This window comes from Lepus europaeus, chromosome 10 (genome assembly GCF_033115175.1).
Source record: "Lepus europaeus isolate LE1 chromosome 10, mLepTim1.pri, whole genome shotgun sequence".
NCBI classification, from domain to species: domain Eukaryota; kingdom Metazoa; phylum Chordata; class Mammalia; order Lagomorpha; family Leporidae; genus Lepus; species Lepus europaeus.
Window position 1 is genome coordinate 105,905,128 of NC_084836.1, and position 14,318 is coordinate 105,919,445.

The window sequence follows — 14,318 nt, forward strand, 5'->3', positions numbered from 1 at the left end:
AGAATCCTGGTCAGATGCACCATTCACAAGGCCATAAGATCAGAATAGATCAGGGTACAGAAGAGTAATCATTCCTGGTACTAAAGTAAGAGTTTCTTACAAGAATCTTCTCATGGAAATAATGTTGTGAAACATTCTGTTAGTAAACAATGGCATATTCTGGGGTGTGTCTGAAGCTAAAAATGACTGTATTTGGACATATTCTGTGAGCATGGGATTTGTAGCTTCACCCAGCTATGTCCAGATGAGCATTGGTAACGCTGGGTTTCACGGGTGCCACATACCTCGACAGATGCCCCAGTTAGCCTGGCAAAGGTCCAGTCCATCTCCTATCTGCAGGTCCTATCTGGTTAACACCCCCTTTCATCCTCAAATGAGTCAACGTTTGACCAGTAGAGCACGTGGGCGTCGTATGTGGACCTGGCTTCTCCGTGCCATCAAACAGCATCGTCCTCAGACCCCAGTGTCACTGAGTCCTGTCCAGTGGATCTCATGCTGCTCTGCACCCGAATCCTTGGTGCTAAGTAAACACTTTGGCTGATGCTAACACGTGTGCGAAAGGATCACGTGTGTGCAAGCCAACAAACCAGACAGGTTTCCATCTGGTAAAGGCTGCAGAGGCTGCACCCAAGACTTCAGTAGAGTACAAATCAGCAAAGCAGTTCTGCAAGACTCACCTCTTTTCCACCTAGGGAATACTCGCTCTTGTCTCTCCTGAGGGAGACCACCCAAAGGTAGTTAGGAGTTTTCTTAGGAAGCCAACAATTCTAGCACATGGACACCTGGATGGTTATAATACCATATATATATATATTTTTTTTGCTTGCACTCATTTGTCTTCTGATAATCTCACCTTCAGATTTCCTTCTGAGCAGCCACTTTGTTCTCCATTCTCAGTTCATGTGCTTCTGCTGAAGCTGCCCACTTCTGATGCAGGGGGTGCAGCGAGTGACCTGGGTCTCAGCCAATCAGTGCATCACTCTGGCCTTAGTGACTAAGGGTGGATATGTGACTATATATACATCATATATATATGTGTGTGTGTGTGTGTGTGTGTGATTTATTGCATTTATTTGAAAGGCAGAGGTAGAGCTCTTCCACCCACTGGTTCACTCAGATGGCTGCAATGGCCAAGGCTGGACAAAGCTGAAGCCAGGAGCTAGGCACTCCCATCTAGGTCTCACACATGGGTGCAGGGACCCAAGTATTTAGGCCATCTTCTGCTGCTTTCCCAGATGCATTAGCAGGGAGCTGAATCACAAGTGGCACAGCCAGGACCTGAATTGGTGCTCATATGGGGTGCTGGTGTCACAAGCAGTGGCTTAACTCTCTGCATCACAGCACTGGGCCCAGATGCTTTTGCCAAGGAATTCTGGAAAGTTTAACAATGTGAAAGTTGACGCTGCCATTCTCATAAGGACTTCACATCTGAGTCAAGAGAAGGCAGAAGGAAAGGATCAGAGAGAGGGCTGATGATGTCAGATGCGTCCAGACGCAGCTGTCTCAAGTGAGACCAGCTCTTGGACTTTTAGGCTGTATGAGCCATGTTTGTGCAGGTGAGGTTGGGTTGGGTTTTCTATCACTTGTATTCACAAAGCTTTGACTGGTACAAAGATACAAAGCCTTAAACCCCATGCCTCCTAATATGGCTCAATTAGCGTGGTCTGGAAATACTTCAAAGCAAAAGAGTACCAGCTACCACAGGCACAGAGAATCTTCTTGTAAAGTGCCCATGAAACATGACTTTGGGAATGTGAACTTTCTGACAAACCTATCATCAATTGGAAGTTGCATAATAGATCTCTATACAACAAAATGAGTAAACTTTTATGGATTGTCAATGTACTAAGTCAATTTTGGATGTCATTTCTTTTATTCTTGAAGAAAAATTTATTTATTTGAAAGGCAGAGAGAGAGAGAGAATCTTCCATCTGTTGGTTCATTCCCCATATGGCTATAACAGCTAGGCCAGTCTGAAGCCAGAAGCCAGGAGCTTCTTTCAGGTCTCCCATGTGGGTGCAGGAGCCCAAGCATTTGGGCCATCCTCCACTGTTTCCCCAGACCATTAGCAGGGAACTGGATTAGAAGTGGAGCAGCTGGACTCGAACCAGCACTCATATGGGATGCCGGCATCCCAGGTGGTAGCTTAACCTGTTATGCCACAATGCTGGCCCCAGAAATAATGGTTTTAGGGGTAGGTGTTTGGCCTAGTGGTTAAAACACCAACTGAGATGCCTGTTTTCTGTAGTGGAATAAAACCTTGTTCAGCTCCAGACTCCAGCTTCCTCCAGCTGATGTGCCCTGGGAGGTAGTGGTAATGACTCAGGCAATTCTGTTTCTGCCACCTATGTGGGAGACCTGCATGGAGTCCCGGGCTTCTAGCTTTGGTCTGGCCCAGTTCTGTTACAGGCATCTGAAGAATGAAGTAGTAGATGAGAGATCTCGCCTTGTCTTTCTCTGATTTTCAAATAAATAAAATTAAATTTAAAAAAAGATTTATTTATATGAAGTCATCGTGACAGAGAGAGGGAGAGGCAGAAATCTTCCATCTGCTGGTTCATTTCCCAAATGCTCACTATAGCTGGGGCTGGATGAGGCTGAAGCCAGGGGCCAGGGACTCCATCTGGGTCTCCTACAGGGGTGGCAGAGACTTAAACACCTGGGCCATCACCTGCTGCCTCCCAGGGTGTGCATTAGTAGGAAGCTCAGTTGGAAGCGGAGTTGCTGGGACTTGAACCAGGTACACTCCAGTGGGATGCTGGTGTCCCAAGAGGTGGCTTAATCCATGGCACCACATTGCCTGCCCCTAAAATAAGTTTTATAAACTAAAAAAATTATAAATAAAATAAAAAAAACCTGTTCTTTAAAAAAATGAACCATTTTATGTTTTATTTTTATGTGAGAGACAGAGACACATGGGTAGCGGGGACCCAGGCACTTGATCCATCACCTGCTGCCTCCCAGGGTGCATATCAGCAAGAAACCAGAATGGACCGCAGAGTTGGAACTGAAGGCCAAGCACGCCAATAGGCTGTGTAACTGCTGCATCACCTACCTGCCCCGGTTTAATTTTAGAGTATTTCAGGCCACTGTTCTGAAAATAATTAAGTAGGAAGATGGAGTCTATTGGGACGCTCCTGTTTGTGACAGTAAAGCCACCGCAGCAGCACGCAGGCTGTTACCTGGGTGTTTAGTAGAAGTCTGTGCCAGCAAAGCAGCCCCTGGGGACACCTGGGCTTCCAGAACTTCCTGGAGCAGATGAACTCATTCTTACCTAGGAGGTTTAACGCTGATGGTTTTAAATGGCCCACGTGCTTGGAAAAACCTCTCGTCTGGAAATTAAAAAGCCTGAGTTCTAGTTTTAGTTCTGATACTAAATTAGCTCATTGATACCAACCCAGGCTTTTTAACCTCCATGAACCTCAATTTTCTCTTCTGTAGGACAAGGAATTTAAGGCTAGATGTTGACTAAGTTCTCCTCCAGCTTCTTTTTATTTTAGGCTCGGCCAGTTTACTGCCTCTGTAGATGGAAGACTTCCTCATGAAAGTTATGAGCAATATCTAAAAACAATTTAAAAAGTGACATTTATTTAATTTTCCTTTGTACATGCGTATAAACCTTGTATAAACATTGTTTTGTATTTTGGGCCGATAGTGAAAATAAGACAAAAACAAAGTCAGGATCAGAGTCATGAAGAACTAGTCCAGAGCATGGTGTGTACATTCGCATTACCCAATGCACATTTTATTACTGAGCTATGAATATGAACGTGACGTGGTTCTTGTCCTCAGCAAGTCCCCAGCCTAGTAATGGAGGCAGAATAACCGTAGTTCAACCCAGCAAGCATTCTCCCTTTTGTCAGTATACAGATTCTGCGTGCACAGGGGGAATGCCTGGGTAGCGCAGTGTAGCGCCGGCCATCGAAGGGTGAGGGTATTTTGAAGGATGGATAGAGAATTCTAGGCAGAGGGATTAGCAAGTACTGAACCCCACTTTCAGAGTTATGGAAATAAACCAAAGGAGTATTTGGAAAATTAACGCATGCAGTATGCATTCTTTCTTTGCTAACGCTGATTGAGGGTCTGTGTCTTGCAGTGCGAAGCACTCTACGTGTTATTTAATCTCTCTTAAACCTCATTTTACGGCCAACATCGGGTGTCTGCCAGGAGCTAGGAAGTGGCAGTTAGGATTCCAAGTCCGTCTTCCTCTCTCCAAAGCTCCGGCTCTTGTCTTAACCGGGCCATGCCCCCGAAAGGATGCCGAATTCTCGCAGCACGAACAGTGCCCCGGGTCTAAAGCCTCTCCCTGGCCGGGGAGGTATTCTCCCCACTTGAGCTCATCAGCACAATCTCTGCTAAACCTGTGAATCCTAAGAATCCGCGAGTTTCTTAAACTGCACTTTCCCAGGCGATGCCCCCGGAGCCTGACTCGCCGCTGGCTCGGGGCCGAGGGGCTGGACTCAGTCGGGCTGCAGGAGACACTGGGTTAGTGCCCCGGCCCTAGGGACCTATTCTGACCTCTTCCACCGGCTGTGGTCCCCAGGCCCCGCCCGTGCGTTCCAGCGTGCGCTGTTTGCACCCCACCTGCTGATAATAAACAGTTTCCCGAGCATTTATGCCTTTCTACACGTACCCCGCCTCCACACACACAGCTTGGACACGAACTCCACGGAGGTGCGGAAACCGCACGGTGTGTACTGAGTCACCAAGCTCACGAGGTCGGTACTACAATTATCCTGCAATGTCAGAATAAGCAGGAGACCGAGAGAGAAGCAGCCAAGTTGGGGCATCTAAAACATCAGTGTTTGGAAGCGTACCCGGGAAGCACTGCACGGCGGCCACCGCACGCAAGACCCTAAAGAAAGCTGTCCTCGCCCAAAGCCCGCCCCCGCATGTGCGCGCCGTCCAGTTTACACCAAGTTCCAAGAGGTGGGACGGACCCACCACACTCCCAAGCCGCAGCCGTGAGGACAGGCTCGCCCTCGCCTCCAACATGGCGGGGGCAGGTCACGTGGGCGAACATTCCCGCGGGCGGGGCCCGAGTGGTCACTGCGAGTCACGTGGTCTACAGAGGCGTGTCCATGGGCGTGTTCGTCAGGCTATCGGATCCTTCGGGTCCGAAGCTCCGCGCGGGCCACGCCTCTCGGGTTCTTCCGGGGCTCGCGCGCGACGGCGGGGTGGAGCCTTTCTCGTGACCTTTCACCCCAGCATGGCTGCGCCCGTGGTACCGGTGAAGTTCTGGCGACCGGGTAAGGTTCTTGGTGGGACGCTGGGCAGAAGCAGTGGCCTGTCTTAGGTCTTGGCGCTGCAGCCGGCGCCCTGGGACCAACGGACCTGCTTACTGGCCTGACCTCGGCGGGCTGGGTGCCTCTGCCTCTGCGCGAGGGGACTGTGCGGCTGCGGCGCCCACTGTCGTCCCGAGGGACTCGGCGGTCAGCCCACCACTGGAGCAGAAGCTCGCTGTGTGACCTTGGCGTCTCAGCCGCCTCAGGCTTGCTTTTCCTCGTTACTGTTCGCTCCTCGAGACTGGCAATCCTAAGGCGCCCACGCGTGCCGTGGTGCAGCCCTGGGGCTACGTTGTGTCCCGACAAAGGTGCTGTCCGGTACTTGAGCTTAGTCCGTGGAGTCGTGACTGCCCGGGCTCAGATTTGGTCCCGCCTGACCTGGTCACCTGTGAAATGGCAGAATAATGACGTGTCTCAGTGGGCGTTAGTAACAAGCACCGCACTCTGACTTAAAGTCTCTTTTCCCAAAAAAGCAAAATGTCTTATTTTCTTGTAGGATGGCTCTTGTTCGCCCAAATGTCTACCAGAAAGTGGACACCCTCCTTCGTATCGGCTGCTACCCCAGCCCTCTCTCATAGACTGAAATGGATCACAGCTACAAAATGCTTTGCTTGTTTTGGCATTTACTTTCTAGTTTTTATTGTTAAAAACCAGGAGTTTCTTAACAGTTACAAGCTTTTTTTTTTTTTTTAACCACTTGCGTCCCTGTAGGCTTTGCAGCAAAGATGAAATGAGGCAATACAAGAAAAGACTTTAAAGGGTGTTTTACAGTGGTTTCCTGGCATTCTGACCACGCATGTGAATGATGTAGGCGGTAAACCCAAACAAAACCCAAACAAAAGATGTGCTGATACCTTTTCAAAGTTTGCAGCTTTTCTGTTAATGGTGATTTTATGATTCAATGTTTCAAAGCATCATGGATTATCCATCCAGAACCTCCCCTCCCCCACCCCCGCCGCCACTTCCCTTAAAATTTCTTTTTTCTTTAAATATTGATTGATTTGGAAGACAGAGAGATAGAGGTCTTCCATCTACTGGTTCAATCCCTAAATGGCTGCAGTCGCTAGGCCTGGGTCATGCTGAAGCTGGGAGCCAGGAAATCATCCACGGTTTCTGTTTACTTGAGCTACCATCTGCTGCCTTCCCGTGTGTGTTAGCAGAAAGCTGGATTAGGAGTGGAGAAGCTGGGACTTGAGCAGGCACGCTGGCATCCTGGCATGGGATGCCGGCATGGCAAGCTGCAGCTTAACCTGTGCCACAGTGCTGGCGCCTGTCCTGAGTTTGCAGCCAAAACCAAGATCCCATTAAGTCATGAGTGACCGTCTGTTCTATTTATTCAAGCCTTTAGTAATTGGTCAGAGTTAGGCCTAATAAAGGCCTGAATGAATTAAAAATCAGGCCAGAGTACCAAGTAGGTCTTCAGAAAGTTTATGGGAAATGTGTATTATGAAAAAACTATGCATAAGGCCGGCGCCGCGGCTCACTAGGCTAATCCTCCGCCTTGCGGCGCTGGCACACCGGGTTCTAGTCCGGGTCGGGGCACCGGATTCTGTCCCTGTTGCCCCTCTTCCAGGCCAGCTCTCTGCTGTGGCCAGGGAGTGCAGTGGAGGATGGCCCAAGTGCTTGGGCTCTGCACCCCATGGGAGACCAGGATAAGCCCCTGCCTCCTGCCATCGGATCGGCGCGGTGCGCCGGCCGCAGCGCGCCAACCGCGGCGGCCATTGGAGGGTGAACCAACGGCAAAAGGAAGACCTTTCTCTCTGTCTCTCTCTCTCTCACTGTCCACTCTGCCTGTCAAAAAACCAAAATAAATAAATAAATAAATAAAATTAAAAAAAAAAAGAAAGAAAAAACTATGCATAGATTTTAAAATTCTCGGTGCCAAAATAAGTTTGTCCTTTAATTTCATTTTCCATGTTTTGGTTAAAGAACCTGAAATTATTCTAAGATGTCTTTTTTATTTGAAAAAGAAAGAGCAAGTGTAAGCTCTCATCCGCCAGTTCAGTCCTCAAAAGTCCACACTGGCGAGGTCTGGGCTGGGTCAGAGCTGGGAGCTGGGAACTCGATCCAGGTCTCCCATATGGTAGCAGGGATCCAACCACTTGAGCCATCACCTGTTGCCTCTGAGAGTCCACATTGGCTGGAAGCTGGAATCAGGAACTGGAGGTGGGCATTAAACCAGGTGTTCTGACGTGGGACATGGGGATCTTAACTGTTTTGGAGAGACATTCTGGAGGCAGATGTGGGAGAAAGTGAAGTCAGTAATGACTCAATTCGTGTTAGATGACTGTCCAAGTAAATGGCTCTCAAATTTTGCAGCGTAATTGAATCACTTGGTAAGCTTTAACACCTGATATCTGGGTGCATCCCTTGTCAGTGTCAGGAGGACTATGAGCCAGCATCAATATTTTGTCTTTGTATTTATTTTTAAAAGATTTATTTATTTATTCATTTATTTGCAAGGCAGAATGATAGAGAGAGGGAGAGAGAGTGAGGTTTTCCATCCATTGGTTCACTCCCCAAATGCCCACAACACTGGGCCTGGTTCAGGCTGAAGCCAGGAGCCTGCCCAGAGCTCTGTTTGGGTTTCACGTGTGTTCAAGGGCTCAAGTACTCGGGCTGTCTGCTGCTGCCGGAGCATTTGTAGGGAGCTGGATCAGGAGCAGAGTAAGCAGAACTTGAACTGAGGCTTCTGTTTGGGATTCCAGATTGCAGATGGTGGCTTAGCTCACTGTGCCGCATGCTGGTGCCACAATGCCTGCACCAAGCTTCACTATTTTTTGGAAGTGTCCAGGGAATTCCAGCAAAACATCAAAGCGTGGGAGCCACTGGTTTATGTAAACTGTGTTATCGTTAGCTGAGATAGGAAAACTTTAGTAGACGTTTATAGGGCTCTTGCTTTGTGCTAGTCACTATCATTTATAGCAACTTACTAAAGTCATCATGATCTCTCTATGATGAAGATAACTGGTTCTAGTCCCGGTCGGGGCACCGGATTCTGTCCCGGTTGCTCCTCTTCCAGTCCAGCTGTCTGCTGTGGCCCGGGAGTGCAGAGGAGGATGGCCCAAGTCCTTGGGCCCTGCACCCGCATGGGAGACCAGGAGAAGCACCTGGCTCCTGGCTTCAGATCAGCACGGTGCACCGGCCGCAGTGCACCAGCCGCAGCGGCCAATGGGGGGTGAACCAACGGAAAAGGAAGACCTTTCTCTCTGTCTTTCTCTCTCACTGTACATTCTGCCTGTCAAAAAAATTTTTTTTTCATTTTTCCCTTTTTTTGATGATGTTGGTTTCATGACACAGAAATCATTGTGCATCTACATTTTATTATTTTTAAAAATCTTATCTTGGGGCTGGTGCTGTGGCTCAGCAGGTTAAAGCTGTGGTTTGCAGCACTGGCACCCCATATGGGCAAGGGTTTGAGTCCCAGCTGTTCCTCTTCTGATCCACCTGCCTGCTAATGCACCTGAGAAAGCAGCCGAGAGATGGCCAAGTGCTCTCTGCACCCACATGGGAGACTTGGAAGAATCTCATGGTTCCTGGCTTTGGCCTAGCCCAGTCCTAGCTGTTGTGGCCATCTAGGGAGTGAAACAGCAGATGGAAGATTGGTCTCTGTCTCTCTAACTCTTCTTTTCAAATAATTTTTTTAAAAAGTCTTATGTTTATTGGAATTTTTAAAAAAGATTTATTTATTTATTTGAAAGGCAGAGTTACAGAGAGGCAGAGTGAGAGCGAAAGCTAGAGAGAGCACACAAGGGTGCGGGGGCCCAAGTACTTGAAATTGCTTCCACTACTTTCTCAGAACATTAGCAAGGAGGTGGATTAGAAGTAGAGTACGGCTGGCACTGCGGCTCACTTGGCTAATCCTCTGCCTGTGGCGCCGGCACCTGGGTTCTTGTCCCGGTTGCTCTTCTTCCGGTCTAGCTTTCTGCTGTGGCCCGGGAAAGCAGTGGAGGATGGCCCAAGTGCTTGGGCCCTGCACCTGCATGGGAGACCAGGAGGAAGCACCTGGCTCTTGGCTTCGGATTGGCGTAGCATGCCGGCCGTGGCAGCCATTTGGATGGTGAACCAACGGAAGACCTTTCTCTCTGTCTCTCACGGTCTAACTTTTGAAAAATAAAAATTAAAAAAAAAAGAAGTAGAGTAGCCGTGAATTGAACCAGCACCCATATGGAATGCTAGTGTTGTAGGCAGTGGCTTAACCCGCTGTGCCACAGTGTCGACCCCAATAACTCTCTTATAGGTGAACAAACTCATATTCAGTATATGAAACAGGTTGTGAGAAATGCAACTCAGGGAGGTGATTGAAGCTACACATAAGTCTAGAAATAATGGGAATCATGAACATATCTTTTTTTTTTTTTTTTAAAGTTAGAGTTACACAGAGAGAAGGAGAGGTAGAGAGAGGTCTTCCATCCATTGGTTCACTCCCCAAATGGCTGCGATGGCCGGAGCTGGGCCATTCTGAAGCCAGGAGCCTCTTCCGGGTCTCCCATGTGGTTGCAGGGGCCCAAGGGCTTGGGCCATCCTCCACTGCTTTTCCAGGCCATAGCAGAGAGCTGGATCAGAAGTGGAGCAGCCAGGCTTCGAACCAGCAGCCATATGGGATGCCGGCACTTCAGGCCAGGGCATTAACCTGCTGCGCTACAGCGCCTGCCCCGATACTAGTTTATGAAGTCCACGAAATCATTTGGTCTGGCCCTGCCAAGGCAGCCACAGGCTGGACTTGAAATTCAGTAAGTTGGTAGAAGGCTAATTTTTAAGTTGATAATTTTGTTTGGCTTCAGATGATGTTATAAATCTCCAAATGGCCCTTGGCAAAGGAAAGGCTCCCCACCCCTGCCATGGAGCATACTCACAAGAACAAAAACATCCATTATCAGTGGGACTGTTTACAGGGGAGAGCAGCCTTGGGTTCTGGTTTGGCTGAATGCAGTCCTTTCTAAGAAGATGTGCCCTTCATGGATAGAGAGCAGCTATTGTTGTAGAAGAGCTTGTAGCAGAACGTATGGGATAAATTGGGCTGCAGCTTAGAGACCAGGGAGGAGTGGGGTAGTGAAGTCCCCTGGGTGGGGTAAACCCTGAAATGGCAGGAAGTTGGCAACCTTGAAGGAGCAAGGTTAAAATAGTCCAGGCATGATGTGAAGATTTAAAAATGTTTTGACAGGAGAGAATTCAGGGCAATAACTCTGCAGAAGAGCAGAAAGTATTGTTGGCCGTCATTTCTCCAATTGAAATTACAAGGAGTTAAGATGTGAGATTACAAGGAGTTAAGATGTAGGGAGATCAGGGAAGAAAGGAAAGGCAACTCGTTTCTTGGAGCACAGGCCTTGTTCCAGGTCCTGTTCTGTCTGTCTGATTGAAAGGAAGGTCAGCATTTTGGCAACAGCAACACGGCAGCGCCCGCTTACCTGAGTGTTGGCAGACTTGGACCCTGGAAACAGCTGTGTTCCTGGAAGTACCTAGAAGAGGGTCGGAGCTCAGGTCAGTTGTATTCTGGTGTATTTTTCAGGACAGGATGTTCGTAACCTTTATCAGATTTCTTGAAGAGATTTGAGTCTTGTAAAAAGTGTAAAAATAAGGAACTGGGCTAAATATTCTTGTCACAAAGTCCTCATGTGCCCCACACAGGATCACAGATTTTGAGTTCAGAAGACCTGGGAATTGGTAGCTTTTTTTTTTTTTTTTTTTTTTCTTTTAAGAGATTTTACTTATTTGTTTGGAAGAGTTAACCATCCATCTGCTGGTTCACACCCCATATGGCCACAATGGCCAGGCCGGATCAGAATGAGCCAGGAGTCAGGAGTTTCATCCCATGTGGGTGACAGGGGCCCAGGTACTTGGGCCATTTTCCTTTGCTTTTCCAGGCCATTATCAGGGAGCTGGATTGGAAGTGGAGCAGCTGGGACACGGATCAGCATCTGTATGGGATGCTGGCGTTGCAGGCCATGGCTTTACCCGCTAGGCCACCATGCCAGCCCCCAGATGATAGTTTTTGATGATTATCCGTGTATAGCTTGTGCTTGAACTTACTGATTCCCAGGGCAGCATACTCCAGTGCTGAGCAGGTGTGCTTAGAAATAACCTTCCTTATGCTGAGTTCAATTCTGAGTCTTGTGTCATTTATATAAGTTCCTAGTTCTATTCTTGGTGACACATACAGATCAGCAGGAAGAGCTACAGAAGCTGGTTGGGAAAGTTGAGCCGGTGTTCTTCCTGAGGTTTTTTTCCCTTTCAGACTGAAAGGCTGTCTGACACTGTCAGCAAATTTTCATTCTCAGATACGGCTTGCCTCTTCTTTCTCTTGCTGAATACCAGTTTGTCGTTGCTCTTAGCGAGAAGCTGTGGATAGCTGCTGTTTAATCTGCTCTGCGCAGTGATTTCTGGGAACAGCCTTTCCCATCAAACCACTCTAACTCTGTGATTTAAATGGAGGCTACCACTCTCTGTGTCCCCCTCCACCAGCCATGGGGTGAGGGTGGGCATTGGACTGTGACCAGCATAAAGAGTACCCTTTCTCTCTTTACCCATGTGTATAATACACACCCGAGAGTCCAGTCCCCCTCTTTATTTCTCCATGCACTAAATTATGTTCTCCTGGGAGGAAGAACAAGAGACACAAGACCTCTCCCTAAGAATAGGGTGTGCATCTCTGTTGTGTCTTTAAGCCCTTTACTCCATGCCTGGCACAGAGTCGAGCCTCCATCTGTCCCCAGCTGGTGATTGCCTGAGTGATGGAGGAATGGTGAGCTTGAGCTGTGGCACCATCTGCAGCGTTGCTTCCAGCTCCTGTAGAGAAACCAGCCCATGGGACTGGAGGGCACTTGTTGAGGTGCAGAGAGGAGAGGAGAAAGCTGGGCAGCATTTGAGTCCCTAGTTGCTGTCATTCCTGGGCCTTGCTGCCGTCCTATGAAAACAGGGTTGGTCCTTGGCCTCAGCTAATTTCCACTGAGTTTCTTTCACTTCTGCTAAGAGTTTGCTAACAATATAGACATGGAGGGCTGAACCAGAAACAAGTGCCCTGTAGTGCTCAGCTCTGGGCTGCCAGTTTGCAGCCAAGAGGGGCTGCCGTCTCCTTTGCTCTTAAGGCTTGTAGCCTCTGGATGCCTTCCTAAAGCTAGAGTTTAACATCATTTAACAGTTACATAAACTGCATTGCTTCTGTTGTGTATCTTTAAAGGCTTGTGACCTTTATACATTTTTTTCTGCTTATTACATCAGAGAAACTGAAAAAACATTTCTGTTGCAGGTACAGAGGGGCCAGGGGTCAGCATCTCTGAAGAGAGGCAGAGTCTTGCTGAAAACTCTGGGACAACCGTTGTTTACAACCCCTATGCCGCCCTCTCGATAGAGCAGCAGAGGCAGAAGCTGCCAGTGTTCAAGGTACGTCCCTAAGCGTGTTCTGTGTCTGTGCCGGCTTTAGGCTTGGCTCTGAAGGGAATACTGTCCTCTTACTTACAATGGATTTTTCAAACAAACTTGTATGGATTTACTTCGAATAGATTTTTCAGAGAAACTGTTATCCTAAGGGATTACTTTTCAAAGTATCTGTGTGTTTGTTAACTTTTGTAAATCTTGACAGTCTAGATTTTTTTTCAGTTATGTCTTAAGACTTATTGCAAGCTGGAAGAATTAGAATGATATTCTTTTTCCCCTCTATTACTTTCAATTATGGACAACTTCAAACATACACAAAAGTAGAGAAAACACCATAGAGAACTTTATGTACCTACTTTCAACAAATTACTAATATATGACCACTTTTTGCTATCTTCTAAAAGATGTATTTCTTTAAAGATTAATTGGGAATATTTCAATTGAAGAGGGCTTTCACATATTCCTTGACATCCTTCCATCCATCTGTCCATCTGTTCATCAGTCCATCCATCCATGTATTCATCTAGTGGAGCTGCTATTTATAAAATAATTTTAAAGAACCCAGATGTTTCTTTCTCCCAATCAAAACAAACGAAAGCAAAGTCCAAACCAACAAGAAGAAACCACCAAGACAACAGCCAGTAGGCCACCTGCAGGAGAATCTCCTTTGGGTGCTTGTAAAAGTATAGATTCCTGGGCCCCACCCCAGCCCTATTAGAATTCTGTGAGTAGGGATAGGAATTTATTTTCTTTCTCTCTCTCTCTCTCTTTCTTTCTTTTTCTTTTTCTTTTTTTTTTTTTTTATAGATTTGTTTATTTATTTGAAAGTCAGAGTTACAGAGAGAGAGAGGGAGAGACAGAGATCTTCCATTCGCTGGTTCACTCTTCAGAGAGCTGCAACAGCTGAGACTGGGCCAGGCTGAAGTCAGGAGCCAGGAACTTCATCCAGGTCTCCCTCATGAGTGGCCCAGGCCCAAATACTTGGGTCATCTGCTGCTTTTCCAAGGTTATTAGCAGGGACCTGGATTGGAAATAACAGCAGCCAGGACATGAACCAGTGCCCATATTGAATGCCGGCATCATAGATGGCAGCTTTACCTGTTATGTCACAATGCTGGCTCCAGGAATCTTCATTTTCAATAAATATCCTGCAAGGTTTTCTCTACTAAGGTTTAAAAACTATGTATCTAGATTCCAAATACTGCCAAATTCAAAAACCCAAAATTAGCAGTGCCTTATTTGCTAGGTAGAAACTGGCAGCATTCCAATTCTTCTAACCCCTCAGCAGACAGTGCATTGGTGTGGCATCAGGTGAGCTGAGCAGTGATCAGAGCGAGAGCCTTGGGCAGTTTTTGTCCTTCATTCCAAACCAGGTATTTATAGAATGCATTCATTACTTTATAGATCATCAGGTGTGTCTAATCAAATGTATGGACAATAGTACATTCTGAAGCTCAGGAGATAAGGTGGTGGAGTTACCTTTGACTTTTTAAGTGGGCAGACCAGTGTTTTTGCTTACAGTGAATGGGTAAAGGAGGCTCAGTTGAAATAGATACAGAGGGTGCTTTATCTGCATTGGAGTATACATGTGGGCACTTTACTTGGAAATTGGAGTTAGAGCTAGAGGTGAAAGCATATTCTGTTTTTCCCCAGGGCTTT

The 14,318-nt window shown here is 47.4% G+C and overlaps 1 protein-coding gene across 3 annotated transcripts in view; it reads left to right on the forward strand.

Annotated features, from left to right (window-relative positions):
• Positions 1–5,170: 5,170 nt before the first annotated feature.
• The window catches only part of DHX35 (DEAH-box helicase 35), a 72,504-nt gene continuing 63,356 nt past the window's right edge, over positions 5,171–14,318 (forward strand). For 2 of the 3 annotated variants that reach the window (XM_062204198.1, XM_062204199.1), the window contains exons 1-2: positions 5,171–5,249; positions 12,532–12,665. In XM_062204198.1, the coding sequence (XP_062060182.1) occupies positions 5,210–5,249; positions 12,532–12,665 (174 nt within the window). In that variant the 5' untranslated portion in view covers positions 5,171–5,209. Of the gene's footprint in view, positions 5,250–10,663; positions 10,767–12,531; positions 12,666–14,318 lie in introns of those variants that run through there. The other variant, XM_062204200.1, reaches the window with a different exon arrangement.